This window comes from Daucus carota, chromosome 5 (assembly GCF_001625215.2).
Source record: "Daucus carota subsp. sativus chromosome 5, DH1 v3.0, whole genome shotgun sequence".
In the NCBI taxonomy this organism is placed as follows: domain Eukaryota; kingdom Viridiplantae; phylum Streptophyta; class Magnoliopsida; order Apiales; family Apiaceae; genus Daucus; species Daucus carota.
In genome coordinates, this window is record NC_030385.2 from 713,385 (window position 1) to 734,167 (window position 20,783).

Consider the following 20,783-nt stretch of genomic DNA (forward strand, 5'->3'; position numbering starts at 1 on the left):
CCGTGTTTTATGTCGATACCATAATCTTGTCAAACAATTTGGAGCCACTATGCGGTGGTGTGCAGAGAAGGTCAAGACACTGCCAAATGGCAATTTCCAAGACGTAACAGTTGCAGGAGTTATATGCCAAGTTAAAAAAAAACCTTGCTAAAATTTCCAGACGCGTAGACGAGGCTGGCTGAGACTCTAACAAACAAAAGCTTAGATGCATTCTGAATCATAATTTTGATTCGAATAATCAAGTTGAAATTTAATGATTAAGGCGGTATAATCTGATTAATCGAGTTGCAAGATTTTTTATTCAGAGTCAACACGTTAAGTCTTTAACCATGAATTATAATAAATTGAAATTCCTGTTTATAAAATCTTTATATGCACTAGTATCAGATTGATAGGAGTAAAGTGGAAAATCATAATGTATGGTGGGACTTGCTTTGTTTGTGGATCAAAGGGGACCCTATAAACAAGAAGAATCAATGATTAATATTAGCTAGATAAAGTGGTGCAGTTTCAGCAACAATATGTAATGCTGAAAGCAACTGAGACAAGTTGCAGAAGAGGATTTGTAGCACATTACCTTCCCAGACAAAGGAGACCTACTGACCCGTCGTCCGGGCTCAAACAAGCGAAACGAGCTCAGAAGCTCACGATGAGACATAAATGATGCGATAGTCAAGTTCTGGAGTGCCCGTCTCTGCTCTACATTGCTCCTGCAGCAGCATTCCGCAACCTAAGAATCATTTTAACAAAATAAGACTTAATCACATATAATTTACATTACATGCTCAATCCCCTACAGCGCAGATGACAAACTCCTTAGGACAAGCGGCAAAAGGGAGAAGGAAGAGCATGCTAAATACTTGTACTGCAAAAACCAATCAAGATTTGCTTTTATCAAAGTACATTTTTTATAAGAATGCAGAAACGTGTAAAGGAATTGTATATATATGAACAACAAACTCTGTAATATTCTGCTTAAAACTTATATATGTAGATGACAAGATATAATAGCCAAATTAAAGGGGACTCAATTAAACTTTCCAGAAGAAAACTAAACAGTAGATTGTGTTTCACCAGGTCCTCCAAGTCCTATAAATGCAGACACCAAAATCCACTACATGTCTACATCAGATTTATACACACACATACACATCCCAACTAACAAAATCTAAGTCTCCCAACTGTTAGAACTCAGAATGTATATCACCTATGAATACGAGAAAACAAACACAGATTAAAGATAAAAAGAAGATAGACATAACAATTTGACCCTCAGCAGAAGCACAGACTGCGAGGATCATTAGAAATAACAAGACACAACTCAGCAAAGATTGCGTAACCACTAACCAAGAAAGTCACGTAATTTCCAGTCTAAGCTCAATGGTTGTATTATCAAGCTTAACACTACTAGTCTAGAACCACAGGTTAAGATATGCATGACAGGATCCCTTTTGCAATATATTCAATCTGAATTAGAAAATATAATAACTAAGCAGGAACATTCTTTAGTACACCTACTGCTGAATCATCTGCCTCCAGTTCAACTTGTAGGTGTATGTTAGTTACCTGTTCATCTAGCCTTATATCTGATCATGCATATTTGCACATACACGATACACCAAAGGAATAAGAATGTGACTGGAGATATTGGATCATTAGCCATACCCGTGTCCGAGTGCCGGACACAACACTTATTTCGTGTCGAACCCTTTAACCGAAAATGTGAACATTTTAACCAACTAAAATATTACATATAAGTTGAATATACAATGCAGACAAAAAAATGAGCCGAAAGAAATAAGCAAATATAGAAAAGCAATTAGAAAGCTTTGCAGTACCAGATTTGTTGAATCAAATAAAAAGCATCTGTTAATTAAGTTCAGCATTTTAAGCTCTTAAACTCTATTCTTGACTTCATATTTCACTTCAGCGACGTCCAGAACCTCAGGCCTTGAGCTTTATTTCAGAATATGTCTCTGCTTCAGCAAGGCTACTCACTACCACACCACATGCCTTCAACTTTATTTTAAGCTTTGCCAGGAAATTGCTGCTTTTCGTTTCAACCTATAAGGCCAGACAACAATTTGTGGATTTTACTTTTGTATATCAGAAAGAGAAAATGCGTTCCTCTCTCCAACTTCCTCCTTTGCCCGCAACGAGTAAAAAGCAGGCTAGCCACACCCAACCTCTGATGTTCGCTGCTAATATTAGCCACCAAAATCCCCTCACCAACATAATCCTGGTGCAAATATGGCTAACTTTCGCAGACATATATATATATATATATAGGGAAGTGCTCAAATACAAACTAAGTTAGTGTACAAACTACAAACTCAATATAAGCCCTTGGATGAATCTAATCCAATGGCCCCGCAGGGGCAACCACACACCAGTTAATATACACCCTGTCACACATGATCTGCAGATTCCCCTCCGTTTTTAATTTGAATTTTCCCGTTAATCGGTGAACTTTTTTTGAAATCCGACTTCACTGTATTTTTGTTCATCTCGCAACGATCAATTTCCATACCATATGTGCTATATTTCGATTTGATTTAGAGACTTTTTAATTTTAGTTTGTAGTTTGTACGCTAAGGTGGTTTGTACCAGAGTAAGACCCTATATATATATATATGTAGATATATATATGTATATGCAGATATATATATGTATATGCAGATATATATATGTATATGTATATTGAAGGAACTTTACTATTAAATTATATACAACTTTAAATAAATATATATATAAGATTCACCATAAAAATCTGACATAAACATATGAACCCCTGCAGTACAAATAAGAATCACTAAAAATACTATGACATAGCCTGTGGGCCAGAAAAGGTCAAGTGGTACAAATTTTTAGTGAACGTGCAAGCTGCATGATCAGTTGATCACAGACGAAGATCTGAGATTTCCCTTACTGTGGGTTTCTCCCATCCTTTGGATTTGAGGAGCCTTCCTATAATAAGTTTAAAGCAATGATCAAGATATATAAAAAAACAAGTCTTTCTTACGAATATTCTATGTATATCTACCAAAATACTAGTTGCAGTTGTTAAACTAATATACTAAAACTTATCTATAAACTATAACACCGTATCCGTCACTATGTAAAATGACAAAAAAATTCATTAATTAAATCAGGAACTAAGGTCCGAATATAACAAGATCACACTACAGATTACTTAATTAAACATCATAAAATAAAATGACATGAAATAGCTGAAAAAATCACGGAGCAACTTCACTGGCACAATTTAGATGTACCAAAGCGGAGGAGATATGCAATGGAGGGAATTTCCTTGAAAATGAGGTTCGATGGTGCGACGCTCCATGTCGAAGATCCCCATATCATGGCCTCCTCCCCTGTTGAGGTAGCACTCCCGGTTGTCATCTGTGAAGTATATGGAGTTTGGTCTTATCGTTTCTGATGATGGTACAGATAATGATGCAGCTCTTCCGACAATTATTGCCTCATTCCCTAAGCTATTTTCTTCTGTCAAAGTATAGGAAGGGTTTTCAAGAGAATCATAATTTGTCAGATCCAACCTCCACACGGCGAAATGAGTTGTACGATACTTTGCTACTATGCCGCACGGTTCAATGAAATGCCTAGTCTGTCTGTAGCGCACAAGTACCAAAAGTCCAGAACCCGATAAAGGTTCAACCAAGTATTTTTGGTCGCAATCATAGGTCTCAATCGATGCAACTTTCATGCCTCTATGACCTTCCTTGTTATCATCGTCAATAGAACACACATAAACATCCCCATTAAAGTTTACAGCATAAAAGTTTCCGTTGTGGTAAGCTATATCCTGGAAGTTACGACAAGGAACATGGACATCAGTCCACACGCTGTCTCCCAATCTAGCAAAACCTAAATAACTTAATTCTCCATATACAGCCATTACAATTGAAGTCTCTACCTAACGTCAGCAACCATCCTTTACTAGTTGAAAGAATTACTTTCCCAGCAGCTTCTGGTAACTCAAGATTATATGTTTTCATCGATGAAAGACTGTATATTCCACGACTAGTACCGACTGAATCTTTTAAATAATCATAGGGTCTGGTGTAGGGCGGGGTGGTGTGATGAACTCGTATATAATCAAGTAGTTCTTGTTCAGCATCATCGTCGCTGTCACCATAATCTTGATTCAAGTCATAATAAGTATCATAAATTATAGAACCCGGTGCAACCTCTTTGGCAAGAAGAAGCATCGGAATTCTGGTAGGCAGCCACCAAGGCTTTCCAGCGGCGGCTGCTGCTGAATTCCATGATTTGCAGACAGCGGAAAATACATAATAATCATCTTGAAAACTTAATTGATTCACGATATTGATAAGAAGATCCTTAGGAAGAAGATTATAACAATTATCATAGCACATTGCCATCAAGTTCCAAACTTTCTCAACTATAATCACCAAAACCCGAAATGAGAGCTGTTAATCAAAAAATAAACAATCTTTTGGTTATAATCACTAACAAATTGAATAAGGAAGAGATCAAACAAGAAGAAAACAAGAATCATTACCCGTATCTGTATCCGATCCGACCCGGTGTTGATTGTAGATTGCCGTAAAGTTCCAAACTTTCTCAATTAAAATCACAGTTGAGAGATGTTAAATTGTTAATCAAAAAAGTAACGATCTTTTCAGTTGTAATTACTAAACACTGCATACGAGAGCTGTCAATTATGAAGAAAATTGAATGTGAAAGAGATGAAATTGAGTGATTACCCGTATATGTATTCGATCCGGTGGTTGATGAAATCCAATTGTAGACTTGGAACTTCAACTTTGTGTACTTCGACTGACATGGGCTTTTGTAGTTAGATGAATTCGAATTCGAGCCTGAGTTTGAGTTTATTTGTTCATAAAATTCTTAGGAGGATTTGAATCATATATATATATATATATATATATATATATATATATATATATATATATATATATATATATGGGTGGGTTCTGTTACAAACTTACAAACTTTATACGTTCAACACATATATAATTTGAGTTCAACATTTTTTTAACATATTTTGTTGAACATCGACTAAAATTGTGTTGGAGAAGTAAATAAACTAATTTTTCAACGTAAAAACCAAGTTAAACGTATTATATAACTAATATTTATGTTTCTAGACCCTACCCAAATCTCAGAGGTATAGTTTAAGCATGTTTATAAATATATTCAACACAATGATAATTAGTGTTCAACACCCGATGTTGAACCCCAGTTACAAATGTGTTGAATGCACGATTTATTTATGCGTTTTTTTAAAAAATTGTGATGTTTTTTCAAAAATTTTCAACATAGATACTTTCTATAACCAAAGATTAACACGATGGGAGAATAAAAAAAAGTTTGTAAATTTATAACTTAAAAAAGTTTTTATTTGATCCTTATCCTCTCTCTCTCTCTCTCTCTCTCTATCTATATATATATATATATATATATATATATATATATATATATATATATATATATATTGATAGAGTCATTAAAAGATTTCTATATCAAATAGGATTATGTAACGTAATAATTTCTCCAATAACAAAAGTACATCAACTACTTATTTATTTTAAATTTTAAAAATCAAACAAGTTAATTGACGAACAACTTTATACAATATATATCATCTTTCATAATTCAAATAAATTTATAGTCTATATTAATAATATTAGTCGTATTATTTGTCAAAAAAAAAATTAGTCATATTCATGTCAATATAAAATATAATTTAACTTTTATTCTTCACAAGTTCGAGTAAAAAATGAAAAACGTCATGACAAACCCAAATTCCACGAGGATAAAGCCGTCATTGTATCTAAGATAATTATCGATGTTATAACAAACGGTAAAATGACCGAAACCTAAGAAATTGTCATAATAATTGTTAACAAATTAGTTTTGAATAAAGTTATTTAACTCTATAGATTTCTATTATAATTTGTGAAATAATTATATATTGAAACGCCTACCACACCATATTCAGACCCGGAAAACCTCGAATTAGCATTATATATAATGTTTACCTATCAGATATATAAAATAATTACAGACTAAATTTTTTAAATTTTATTAAAATTAAAGATGTGACTAGCCAAGGTCCCGAAAGGGTCATTAGGGAAATACCGCATTTAGAAGCTCGTATACAAGTCAACTTATATGTAATGGTGTTAAATATTTTTTTACTAATATAATATATTATTTTAAAATAAGTTTATATTATAACATATATTTCAGAATTATTTTTAGTGAAAATTAAATTTAAAATAGAGTCAAATCTTAATATATAAAAAATAGTATTTAAAAAATAATAATTTAAATAAGTATATTAAAATGATAACTTAATTAAATAAAAAATATTATATTTTTAATAAACAATAAATTTGAAAAATCTATTGAAACATGGGGTCGTATCGGATTTGTATAAACATTCAAAAGATGTAAAAGGACTACCGATGTGTCCTTCATTATAACCGATAAATAACTATTTTTGTTATCCAAACTCAAAATCAATCCTAACAAAAAAAAATTACTAGTTGCAATGCTACGGGAAATCCCAATAGCATTGCCACCCTTTTTGCTTACTAGTTGAAAGAATTACATTCCCAGCAGCTTCTGGTAACTCAAGATTATATTTTTTTCGTCGATGAAAGACTGTATATTCCATGACTAGTACCGAATGAATCTTTTAAATAATCACAGGGGTTGATGTAAGGTGGGGTGGTGTGATGAATTCGTATATAATCAAGTAGTTCTTGTTCAGCAGCATCGTCGCTGTCTACCATAATCTTGATTCAAGTCATAATAAGTATCATAAGTTATAGAACCCGGTGCAACCTTTTCGGCAAGAAGAAGCATCGCAATTCTGATAGGCAGTCACCAAGGATTCCCAGCGACTGCTGCTGCTGAATTCCATGATTTGCAGACAGCGGAAAATACATAATAATCATCTTGAAAAGTTAATCGATTCACAATATCAATAAGAATATCCTTAGGAAGAAGATTATAACAATTATCATAGGACAGTGCCGAGTTCCAAACTTTCTCAACTATAATCACCTAAACCCGAAATGAAAGCTGTTAATAAAAAAAATAAACAATCTTTTCAGTTATAATTACTAAACAGTATAAATCAGAGCTGTCAGGAAAAAAAAAGCAATTTTTTTGGTTATAATCACTAACAAATTGAATAAGATTAAACTGGCTAAGATAAGTTTGTATAGCAAATTACTAATAAATATTCAACTTAAACAGTCCAAACAAACAAATGGAAGAAAACATAATCCAACACAAACTGACATACACAAACATAAATTGTCTAGAACACAACAAGAGTTACTAAATAGCGAAATCATAACCAAAATGCTAGAGCCTAGAAGTCTTCTTCCTCCTGCCTTGATTTTCATCACTTCTTGCCACCATCCTCGTCACCGTCATTCTTCTCCTCGTCCTCATCATTCTCATCCTTATCATCATCACCGTCCTCATCACCTTTGTCATCACCCTCTCCCTCATCTCCTTTTTCCTCTTCATGCTCTTCACCATCCACTCCATCATCATCATCATTATCTTCAGCTTCGGGCTGCTGCTGCTGATGGTCTCTCTCGATGTGGTCGACGATGTACGCTTCCGACTAGTATACCGTCAAACACTGGCTACAGAGGGCGTTGTTCTTGCTGTGGACAATCTCACGATGTCTTTCAGAATTGTGCCGTATGATTTTCACAGAGTACGTCCATGGTGATATAAGGGCGAGTAAATGAAAGAACAGGACACAGAACACAGAGACGTTACACGGAGGCGTTAAAGAGTACTTCCTCATTTTTCAAGTTTAAATTGGATAGAAAAAATTCCAAATTCATCCATCTTTTATGATATTCTAACCTTCTCTCCAGCAAACGCAAATGCACCAGCTCCGGTAAATGCGCCAACAAAACCCGTCAAAGCCTCAATATAGTGATGCGGGGTTACTGAAAGAGGTTTTGAGATACGTAAGAGCTACGCTCCATCATCATAGGCAAACCCAAGGTGTCGGTTTAAATGAAATTAATAATATTGAACTTTGTCTCTCAAATCTCTTCGATTGTTTTACTATTGGTCTGTACATGGTCATGTGTAGATATAATGTTTTTTTCAATTAATTAATTTTGTGCTTCATTCAGTGGCATATAATATTTTGTAATGAAGATTAATAGGAATAAACGCTGGAAAAAAAAATTAATATTCATATTATATAATTTTGTACCGTTGCACAATTTAAGGAAGTCATGCCCACTTTGATTAAAATGGTGGATACCAAAATGATAACATATAAAAAAATATTCCAATTATGTTATTTTTTACCGTTACACGACATAATGTAATTATGTAAAATTAAAAAAAATCTAAGGGACCCCTCTTGCCCCTATCTTGTGAGAAACCCTAATTACCCGAACGATAGGCGACCACAGTTGAAACATTTGAGTTGATCCATGGCGAGAAAACAAGAAAGAAAGAAATTGTGTGAGTGAAAGCTTCATATCCATCCTCTTTTTAAAAACGAAATTTGAAGCTCATTTGCATTGATGTTGATACTCAGAATTCAATTACTTGTAACTAATTTGAGTAATAGATCAAAATTTTGATTCCCAGTACAGATATTTGCAGGATATTATGCGTGATATTTACAGAGTACTTTCATTGCAGAGTGAGTAAATGAAAGGAGGGGGACACAGGATACAGAGTTATTTTGAGCTTCAAAAATCAAAATGGCAGCCCAACCGCAATGGAATTCAATTTCTCATACCCATTTTGAATTCTGTGAATTGATATTTGTAGAGTACTACGCGTGTTGAAATCATATTTGCGTGTTGTTTTCACAAGAATACTGTGGACATTGAGTTTATAAAAGTACTATTGACATCAGCCTTGCAGAGAGTAGTAGATGGAAGAAGATGAAGACAGAGATGTGGTTTAAGTATGGGCTCGTCCTTGAAATAAAATTGACAGCCCAATTTGGTGTTGATTAAACGGGCTTCAAGTCCAATTTTAATGGTTTCAGTCCAAAGTACACAAGCTGATATAGATATAACTTATAAGTCGAAGACTCAACAAAATCTAAGATAATTTAAAGGTAATTTTGTTTAAAATATAAGATAATAAATATTTATTAAAATATTAAGGGCCTAATAAAATATGTAAGATAATAATTTCATAATTAATTCAACTTTGGTTTTATCGTTGGACTGTTTCCATTACTTTGACTTTTTGTTACTCATTATTAAGAGGAAAAAAAATCAGGATTATATCTTGAAAGAATTGGCACAGACAGGATCGGAGGAGTGGACGCCATTCGAACTTGTTCCGATCCAAAGAAGATCTAGATGCCATGACGAACAGTTTTGTTGTTGTTAACTTTGAGATGTGAAATCAGAAATTAAAAGTCCTTAGCTTCAGTTTTACAAATACCTAGCTGAAGTGTTCAATAATTAATAAAGAGACTTTTTGATTTCTACAGGATATTTCAAAATTTCAAACATGCATATATATGGAATTGGTCCAGAGCACCCGGGGGATGGCCCCCTTTTCGCAATGTTTCATTGCGGGCGTCCGCAACGTTTCATTGCGGGTGTCAGATATATAAAATTAATTTAAAAATATAAAATAATTATGATATTCAAATTAAAATTTTTAAATATTTTATTAGTTATACATATAATTAATGTAATAAATTTCACAATAATTTCACTTATTTAAAAATTTTCATGTTACTTTTCACTAAATAGGGCTTCGTCCCTGAATCTTGTTTCAGTTTTTTTTAAGTGAAATTTCTACAAGCTAGGCTTAGGGTTGTCAAGATTCATCTTTTTACATGTTATTATAAAATTTTAAGAAATTAAAAAAATCATTTGATGTTGTAATTTGATGGTCAACCGCTAGTTTGACTTGTAACCTCTAAACAGGGTTTCGTCCTTGAATCTTGTTTCGATTTTTTTAAGTGAAATTTCTACGAGCTAGGCTTAGGGTTGTCAAGATTCATTTTTTTAAATGTTATTATAAAATTTTAAAAAATAAAAAAATCATTTGATGTTGTAATTTGATGGCCAACCGCTAGTTTGACTTGTAACCCTTAAACAAGGTTTCGTCCCTGAATCTTGTTTCGATTTTTGTAAGTGAAATTTCTACGAGTTAGGCTTAGGGTTGTCAAGATTCATCTTTTTAAATGTTATTATAAAATTTTAAAAAAATAAAAAAATCATTTGATGTTGTAATTTGGTGGTCAACCGCTAGTTTGACTTGTAACCCCTAAATAAGGTTTCGTCCCTGAATCTTGTTTCAATTTTTTTAAGTGAAATTTCTACAAGCTAGGCTTACGGTTGTCAAGATTCATCTTTTTAAATGTTATTATTAAATTTTTAAAAAAATAAAAAATTCATTTGACGTGGTAATTTGATGGTCAACTGCTAGTTTGACATGTACAAGAGTTTACTAAAATAAAACATATCATTTTGAAATAAATTTATATTATGAGATATATTGAAAATAATTTTTAATAAAAAAATAAAATAGGATCAAATTTCAACATATAAAAAAATAATAATTCAAATATATATATTAAAATGATAATATGATCAAAATAAAAAGATATTATACTACTAATAAATACTCCCTCCGTCCCTAAATACTTTTCTTGTTTGCTTTTATCACGTTTGCCGACGCACACTTTTGATCATTAATATCTTTAATTCTGTATTAGTATTAAATATAAAAACTCACAGTATTAAAGTATTCGTAAATACGAATCCAACAAGATCACTCATGACTATATTTAGTCTTATAGATGAGACGTAAATAAGTAATTTGTTTCATATTATGAACAGTGCTGACATATGAAACGAGAAAAGTTTAAAGAACCGGAGGAGTAATAAATTTGAGCCCACGGGGTTTTTGCAAGCTGCACATGTGTGCGCGCGTGCTTTGATTGCGAATCGGGTCCATTCGAGCGGAGGCTGAGCTCAATGGCTACGGGCTTAAGAAAGTCAAGAAAAATTTATTATCTAAACTTTTATACAGAAAAATAAAATGTTAATAAAAATTTATGAAACTATGTCGAGTACTGACAAAAAGTGTATAGAAATGAGAAGGAGAGAGGAGTATATTTTTGGACTTGTTATTTATAATAAGTTTCATCGTCTATTGACCAAACTAAGTCGTTCGATGAGTCATGTTTTATTGTCCAGTTTTCATTTATAAAATTTGGTAATATTTCTATAAATTTACCTCCAAATTAAATCTCACACATTTAATTTCTTCTGATTTATAGATTTTCACATAATAATAAAATATTAATATTTAACTAATATGATTTTAAAAAAATTAATATCATATAGTATCATATAATCTATGCTCGTTATTAATGTATAAAACCCCTTTTTAGAGATACCAAATATTGCTATACTTGGTAATAATTGTTATTATATTATTATAAAAAAAATTATATTGACTAGAATAACTTTTTTATTTGATGAAAATTATTGTTATATAGTTATTGAATTAGATATTTATATTGACTAAAATTTTGTTATGTAATACTTTTTTTAATAACAAAATTCACTAATAAATTTATTTGTTTTAATTGTTAAAATTCTAACAATTTATTTTATGAACAACACTATAAAACTTTTGTCACCTTACAAAATTCAAATAAATAAATAGTTCATATCAATAATATTAGCAGAATTGATGTCGATGCAAAATTTAACTCAATCATTATCCTTCACAAGATTGTGTTAAAAATAAAGATGTCGATAATAATATGTGGCCACGATACTACTCCTAGGATAATAATCAATGTTGTAGCATATGATAAAAAGACCAAAACACGATAAATTGTCAAAAAAATGATAATAAACTAGTTTTAGATTAAAAATGTTTAACTTTTTAAACTTTCTATTTTAATTTGTGAAAATTGAAACACCCACCATACATCAGTTAGACATACGGAAAAATGATAATAGACTAGTTTCATATTAAAATTGTTTAACTCTTTAAACTTTCTATTTTAATTTGTGAAAATTGAAACACCCACCACATAACAGTTAGACATACACATAACGTTTACCTATTATACATATAAAATAATTGTGAATTATAAATTTTGAATTTCATTAAGATTAAAAATCCTATACAAGTCTAACTTATATGTGAAAATATTTTTGCAGCATTTTAGAAATCATAAAACAACATCAAGATTTACTAAAATAAAACATATTATTTTGAAATAAATTTATATTATGAGATATTTTGTAAATAATTTTTTAATAAAAAATTGAAAATTATACTTAAAAAATAATAATTTAAATAAATATATTAAAATGATAATATGATCAAAATAAAAAGATATTATACTTGTAGTAAATAATAAATTTGAGCCACATGGCTCAATGGCTATGGGCTTAAGAATGCCTGCTATTGCGAATTGGGTCCATTTGAAGGGAGGCTGAGCTCAATGGCTATGGGCTTAAGAATGCCTACTAAGAGCAAGTCTAAGAGAAGTTTTTATATCGTGGGTGTTTGGTGGAACAGCTTATGGGCTTAAAAGCTCTGGAAGTTCACTTCTGTTTAATACTGTCCGTTTGGCTACGTTTTAGAAGCGCTCAATTCAACATTCAGAAGCTCAAAAAAAAAAGCTATAGAAGCTAGCTTTTTTTGGACTGCAACTTATTTTACAACAGGAAACCAAGTCAAGTCACTGTGGTTCAACTTTGTATAATTATCACTCAGCTACCTTTATTCATGACAATATATGTCCTGCATTTTTATTGATTTATTCATAACTAGTATTAAATAAATGATATGTCTTTTTATTTGTTTTATCTGTTTTTATTAATTTTTTCTTTTAATGCAGAGTTTTTAAAATTTAGAATCTGTACAATATTTCTTGTATTAATAACAAAAGGTCTTGTGTTATTATCATCATTTATATTTAAATAAAACAAATTATGTTACAAAAATATGAAATTATACCAACTTATAAGTCAAGTTATCCAAACACTTAAAAACTTATAAGTCACGGTATCCAAACACTTATCATAACTTATAAGTCCATACTAACTTTTCACTTTTAATCTACTTTTTTACTTTAAGCAATAAGTCACTTCTTTTAAGCCCAGCCAAACGGCCATAGTGAACAAAATATGATGCACGCATATGCTTTGCGGCCATGACTCCGGTCAAGGAATGGCAGGTAGATGTCATGGTAATCTATGATATTATGATAAAGAGTTTATTGTTTTCCAAAGCCTGTGCGAAAATATCATGATCTGATTAAAATTCAGATTTCTTCCTTAGCATAATTGTAACGGTGTCCTGGGAAAACAGAAGATAAACCCACCGCCAGGCTATCAATCCTGCATGCTAAGAAAAAAATGATCTTTAGTGATTATCGTTAATGCTTAATTTTGGTTTTCTGAGAGTTTCATACAATCTGAGAGTATATAAAAGTGGCTAGAATAATGGCCTCTGAGACAAAGGAGATGTTGAGACTTGAGAGTACTACAAATAATACTATCCAGACTACTGATATATAATCACAGCTTTCCATTTTTAAACACAGAAATACTCAGCAGAGCTAGCTAGATTTCTCCATTTCAAACATACATGAATATCTGATGGAGTTGACAAAAAGGCAGGCCTAGCTAGGTTTCAAGGGGTGAAGAAAGATTTGCCACACTTGCACTTCCACCCCTCGGGCTCGTAATTAGTAAACTGGATGCCCACATGATGGTTTGTGGGCACTTGAATGGCTTCACAAGGGCTGCACCCATTGCACCTCTGCTCGCATCTCGGCGGCCTTGACCCTATCACTTCCTTCACCCCCACCCCTCCTGCAGCTTCACTTGTCGACACCTCATCAGCCTCTTGCTTCTCGCTTGAACTGCCTGCCCAAACTCGAAAACATAACATTAATTAGACAATAGTATCGTAATATACTCCCTCGGTCTCTCGGAGTTTTATATGTTTGGATTGGACACGAAGACTAACAAAAATGTATAAAATAGTATAAAGTAACGAGAAAGAGGAAAAGAAAAGAAGGGCAAAGTGAGTGGACTCATCAATGTTTAACTGATAGATTTGAAAAAACAGATCAAAAAGTAGAAAATAATGGTGGTTGAGATTTTTATATTATAAAACGTTATCATTTTGGGAATATTTAGAAATGAATAGAATTGAAGGGGACATCTAAAAAAGAAAGCGTTAAGATCCAAATCGAAGGAACGGAGGGAGTGCTAAAGAAAAGATGAAAGCAGTTAATGTACAAACCTTGAGGTTCCAGTGGCCTGCTAGTTGCAGAGTTCAAACTCAGAAGAAGCAGTGTTGATATCAAAACCAAGTAGCAGTAAGAGTGAAATCTTCCCATTTCTCTTGAGCCTTCTCTCAATCTGTATGTCTTCACAAAGATTAATATTGGATGCGAGCTATTTATATGTAGCAAGTAGAGTAATATAAGAAGTGTGCATACTAACTTATGGTACATTTCCCAAGAAACCAAGCTAAAGATATCAATACAGTATGTACTTGCGTACTGCATGCAGGTAGTATATAGGTAACTCCAGATTGCTTCACGCACAAGCAACACACTGCTAGCTAGGCTAAGTTGATGAGTAAATACTTATTCTGTGGACGTACATGTATTTCTCAGGTTTTTGACAAGTCAGTCAGTCACTACTCACTAGTCCTCAAGACCTCAAGACGTTGCATGTATTTATCAGTTTATTTATCAAGTGAGGTGGGATTTCTTGAGCCCACAAATTTACAGCACATTTTTGATGGGATATGGAAAATCGTGTACAAGAAAACTAACTTGAAGAAAGTTCACCGACTCATCACTGCTGCATATATGCACCTACTCAGGAGTGGAGTCAAATTACAATACAGTAGTTTTTTTTAGAACAGAGAGCCTCTTTTTCTTCTTGCTTATTCTTTACATTTTGTTGGGATCAGGAGTTTAGAAAAATTGTACAGAATTATACTAGAAATGTTGGGCAACTCAAAAAGTAGATTTAAGGAAGTTAGTGAAATTAGTTGGTAAGAGTAATTCTGATATTATAGAAAATTGTGAAAGGATATCTTAAAAAACATAAAAGAATTGTTAAAATCCCTAATTTTTAATACGGTTTGGCTAGTGTGTGCCCATGGGCACATGCTAAACGCGGAAATTTTTGTATTTGGAAGATTTTGATTGGCGTGGTTGGTGTATTTGCAGGGGGGTCCACCATTATCATGAGATAGGAGCCAATCAAAATGATCCAAGTACAAAATTTTCCGCGCTTAGCATGTGCCCTTGGGCACACCATAGAAAAACCGTTTTTCATAAGTAGGAAACATTTTAAACTTAAAAAATTAAAATCAACTTTATCAAAGATTGCCTAGTAAATGCCAAATTCATGTAAGATGTTCTCGATTTTTGATCACCCGAAATAAAATCCACCTGATTCTGTACTTGAAGTCTCTAATACAACATCAACACTCCATGTCAGGGCTGATCATTGAGTAATCATCAATCCAAGCAACTTGTCATCATTGGACAAGTCAATAATATTGTTGTTAATGCTTAACAACTTTGTCCTCTTGTACTCAGATTTTCTCTTCTTAATCCTCAGATTGGCCCATTAGAATAAAGTTAAGGTCACCTTTCCTCCTAGAGAATTGCAATACATGTACTTGCAACATTTCATATTTCATGCATGAAAGGGGAATGCTTATGTTTTTGGTTGATTTCATGGGATATATCTAAAATTAGCTTCCTTCAACTATATACACTGAAGCACACCATCCAGTTTCAAAATGTGTTGTAACAATACGTAGCTGAGTATCCAGTGGTGCAGTACTGGAGTAGTCATTGATTTGGTATGGGCGCTATGAACAATGACAACTCCCCTGTAATTAAAAAATTTTGTATTATAAATATCGATTAGCCGATTAATCGGTCGATTTTTAAAACACCGGTCACACGAGGATATATCAATTCACCGGGTATGAGTGATATTTATAGCTGCGGTTTGGTGTACAAGTTTATATTCCCATAACAGTTGCATCAAGCAAATCCACAAAAGGAGTCCAACGTCAAAGTTGCACCAAGCTAACGTTCATAAACACATCAATATGATAAGAAACACAAACTTTTGCAATTGACCTAAAGTTAATCAGAAAAGAAAGAAAAAATGTAGAAGCTTAGAGTTCAGAAAAATACATACATCACAGACATGGAGAAGCAAGAAACTAAAGTCAGAAAAATACATACATTTTTATAGATATATTTTGAAAAAGCCCAGCTAACAGGTTATACTGAAAATCCATCACAACCAAAATGTAAATCATATCATTCAGAGACACCTTGCTAGTCAACAGCCATTGCATCTGGACCACAACTAGCATCCTCAACCCCATTCTTATGATCTTCCATTGCATTTCGCATCTCCTCCATCAAACTCCTCGGTTCTTCCTCTATGGTGTTCTGTAACTCATCCACCTGCACAACAAGAATTAGCAATAATCTAAGATTCAAAAAACAGTTCTCTGGATGAAAATGAGGAAATCATCATATATCCGAAGTCCAATTCACGTATCGATGGATATACACCCATATAATAAGCACTTACTAGGGTGGGTAAGAACTAAGAATCAAGTCGATTAACATTTCATCAGTTGAAATGCCAACTGAAACACATTTTGAAGTACCTCCATTTTTCATGATTTACCACGATATAATAACTTAAACAGTAGATATTCTTATACAAGTTAATGAGTCCGCCACCCCCAGTACTCCAGTTCTTAGAGTGTAATTCTTCTAGATGCCCGTAAAGTTTAATTAGGTAATTATTCAGTAGTTTCACATTTAATTAACAAGGTTGATGGAATATTATTGATTAAACTGAGATTTTCTTCTCCATATCATCTTTTAATATGAATGACATTCAATATTCAACAGCATTAAAAATCCAGGATTTACCAAGGAAAGCATCTCGATTTTGAGTCTCTGTCGGCCATGAGCCGAATTCTGGCTAGAACTTCTCTAATCGATTATATACAGGGTGCAATTGTGTTGAATGGGATTAATTCAGTGAGGCATATCCTACACAAATAAATTTGGAAGGAAATAACAACTTAACAAGCCCCTTGAAAATTAAGGAAATTGTCTAAATATTCAAATTCTTCACTACAGACAGTGGTCGTGTTTGGGTAACATAATATAAGTTAATTTTTACTTATAAGTAAAAAGTTACTTATAAGCGAAAAGTGAATTTTGACTTATAAGTCTTTGAATAAACATGGCCTATAATTGATGCAGACATAATAAAAGGCTATGTTTCCTTTCATCCAGGATTTTACTTATGCTACAAGTTTCAAGATTACTCATTTTTATGAGATGATGAATATTCTAAAATGATGACTTTGGAACAAATCTGACAATTTATTTGTTGCCTTTACAGATTCCCTGTGAAGGAGGTCATCATCCCGTGTTTTATCCCTCTCTTAAACCTGTCCTACATCTAATAATCCTCTTTAAAAAAAATTCACATCATGATCAACACTTATGCAACATAGTTTGCAACTACTGATGCATTCAAGTCTAGATTTCGCAGGGTCTTGCAATTACTTTTGTCATTCTTCCAACAGTTCCTGACTGTTAATTGGCTCCTTATAATATTCGCTCGTTTGTATTAATATAAGTATGCAATTAAAATAATCAAATATTCGAATGATATTAAAGTTGTAGCTTGATGAAAGAACTGCAAGACAATCCAACTCAAAGATTGAGCTCTTTAATTGAACATGTTTTGATGATATTTTAGTCTACTAAGGAGAAATTGGTAAAAACACTTACTTTAACGCTGCCATAAAAAATATAATTATAGAATAAAGACGACTTTTTCAAATATAAGCACATACCACATGCAATAGAAGAGCGAACTGTTTCTTCCGAAGCTCCAGCGTCCTTGAGCCAGATATATTTTCTGCCTCCAACAAAGCAATTTCTTTTTCAAGGTCCGTAAGAAATCTTTGTGTCTCTGATCTTGGTGGCTGCATAGCAATTAATTTCCTAATTGTCTCACACTCTTCCTTGTGCTGCCTTTCCACCTTGCTCTCTTCTAGTTGTTTCTTCAAGTCTTCTATATCATCCTCTGCCTGTATTATTTGCCTATTGATCTCAGCCTTCAGCTCATTAAAATTCTCCTTCTCTCTTAAATTTGCATCAATAACAGCCTTGCTCTTAAGAAGTGGTAGTTCAAAAGTTGTAAGCTCCTGTAAGAAGGCTTTTGCTAGCCGTTCACAATCATTGCTGTTGTCTGCATCTTTCTCAATCTCAAGAGCAAATGAGGTAAACTTCTTCTGAAGTTTTTTCAGTGGAGGTTCACCCCTTGTGGTTGTTGTGCGGGTGAGAAGCCTGTGTTTGATAATTGTATCATCTTCAAGTTGACCAAAAGCGTAATGTGAAGATATTGCATCTCCCCTACCAGCAACTTTCCTGGTTTTCAACATTTCTGTTCCAGTTGTCCAAACAATCCTGAAATAATGATACTCATTATCATATATGTCAACATTAAAGCTCTTTTCACAATTCCGATGAGTAATATTGATCTTTGAAAAAAGCGAGATGCTAGTAGAAAAAACGGAAGAAAGAAGTTTATAAGCAGCAGTTGTCACCATCTCAGAAACTGAATTCTCTCACATTTATGCAATTTAGACTTTGATTTATCATAAAAGCATTAAGCATATATTCCAACCCTAAAAACTCGACCTAGAACTGGTGGATTTGATAATTAAGTGATGCGCTGTGTTGGAAAAATCGCCGACTCATCGGCCGATATGCAATTCAGGTGCGTATAGTCAAACAATTTATACTAAAATCAACGAACAACTAATCCAAATCAATAATAATCAACACGATTAATTATACTCAAATTCTTTTAACAGGAATTTAGCTCGGTTAATTAGAACGAGATTTTAAATAAAATGTAATACAATTTCAGCACGCTTAAAATCTCATGATTACAGAGAGATAGATAGATAGATACATACCTGGTGCAGCGCCTTGAATTTTTAGCAAGAAGATGAAAAACAAGGGAACTCCAAGTTATATTATTTGCGTTTGTTTTTGGGGTTTAAAGAGCCCCTACGCCCAGGGCCAGGGGTGTTTCTTTTACAATGTTATGGGCTTCTGAATTGGGCCATTGTCAAGTCCATATCATGATTTTTTTTATTTTATCGCATATATTTTAAATTTAATTAATTTTATTGTGAAAATAAAATTATGATGAGGTTAGATAATTTTTTTATTTAACAGCTAAATAGATTCTTAATAGTTAAATCCGTCGAATGATTAATTAAAAATTAGGTCCAACAATTATATTTTAATGAAAATGTTAAAATATGTTTTTTTACATGTTATAATGTAATGTGACCGATAAAACTAAATATAAATCAACCAATCAATCTTTTAATATTTCGTTATTAATAATTAATAATATTGTATAGAACATATTATAAGTTAAAAGAGGCGCGTAAACTCAAATACCAACTCACCATACTTAACTAATATTAATGTTTTGGTTAAATAGATAATAAAAAAATATTATAACTTGTTACTCTCACTGTCCCAGTCAAGTCTTTACGTTTGGTTTGGGCACATGTTAAAAAATATGTATAAAGTGGTGAAAAAGAGAATGAAAAGTAGGTGAAGTGGTGGGACCCATTAATTTTTAATGTATAAAAGGAAGATCGAGTTATCTTTCGGTAACAATATTGTCAAATATATTATATTAGTAAAATAATATATTAAACAGTTAACAAAATAAAGAATACCTATGAATGAGCATCTAACTCAAATCTGGAACATTATCTTTTATATAAAACCCGTGTACGCACCGAACAATTATTTTTATAAAATAAAAATAAATTTGTATATTTATAAATTCAAGTACATATTATTTTGAAATCATCTATATAATTTTATTACATAATATAGGTATAAATTTATTAAGAAAATAATATTATTTCCTAAATACTCTGAATTTGATCAACTGTAAATATCTCTCGTATTATATGAAATGAAATCACCATATTTTTTTCAATCAAATATTATATAAGGATTAACTATCGTTTAGAGATCATGGAATGCAATCCCCGCTCATGGTTTCAGACCTAAAATTTGAATTATCTCGGTTCGGTTTCATACTGATTCCTAAATTTGCACCGATGATGATCTAAATTTAATTTGCTTTTACAATATGACATACTGAAAAAAAATAAGAGAATAAAAAAAGTACATATAAAATTATATTATTGTCAACAATTATGTAATATTTATGTATAAATATTTTTAATACCCCCTCCATCCCAAATTACATATAAAATTATATTATTGTCAACAATTCGGTAAAGTAATATTTTTTCCCGACCCGAGGAGTATTACTTTAAAGAGGTTTAACTGTAGTGGAAAAAAGAGAGAAAAATGGATGAAGTGGTGGGAACCATTGATTTTTAATACTCCCCCCATCCCAAATTAGATGAGCTCGTTGACTTCGGGCACGCAGTTTAAAGTCCATTGACAGCATAGTTACATTACTTATTTTTAAAATTTTATTTTTGCAAATAAAAATTTAAATATGAAACTTTCGTTTACAAAAGGAAAATTAAAAAAAAAAAATTTCGGAACTAGACGGTTAATGCACCTTAAGTTACGTGCCAAAAGTCAACTTGATCTAATTTGGGATGATGGG

At 32.3% G+C, this 20,783-nt stretch overlaps 1 protein-coding gene and 1 long non-coding RNA gene across 2 annotated transcripts; both read right to left on the reverse strand.

Annotated features, from left to right (window-relative positions):
• Positions 1-3,111: 3,111 nt before the first annotated feature.
• LOC108222395 (uncharacterized) lies at positions 3,112-4,913 on the reverse strand. Its single transcript, XR_010291794.1, has 2 exons — positions 4,544-4,913; positions 3,112-4,451 (listed from the first exon to the last, which is right to left on the reverse strand). It is a non-coding gene; the product is annotated as an uncharacterized LOC108222395 (long non-coding RNA).
• An 11,252-nt stretch (positions 4,914-16,165) lies between these two features.
• Positions 16,166-19,204, reverse strand: LOC108220525 (THO complex subunit 7B). Its single transcript, XM_017394319.2, has 3 exons — positions 19,084-19,204; positions 17,953-18,568; positions 16,166-16,531 (listed from the first exon to the last, which is right to left on the reverse strand). The coding sequence occupies exons 2-3, from the start codon at positions 18,541-18,543 to the stop codon at positions 16,400-16,402; spliced, it is 723 nt and encodes a 240-aa protein (XP_017249808.1). The 5' UTR covers positions 18,544-18,568; positions 19,084-19,204; the 3' UTR covers positions 16,166-16,399.
• Positions 19,205-20,783: the final 1,579 nt, after the last annotated feature.

Excerpts from the sequence above, each read along its gene's own strand:
- LOC108220525 (XM_017394319.2), bottom strand. The coding sequence starts at position 18,543 with ATGTTGAAAACCAGGAAAGTTGCTGGTAGGGGAGATGCAATATCTTCA. Across the intron at positions 16,532-17,952 it reads TCGCTCTTCTATTGCATGTG|GTGGATGAGTTACAGAACAC; the intron begins GTATGTGCTTAT and ends CTTGTTGTGCAG.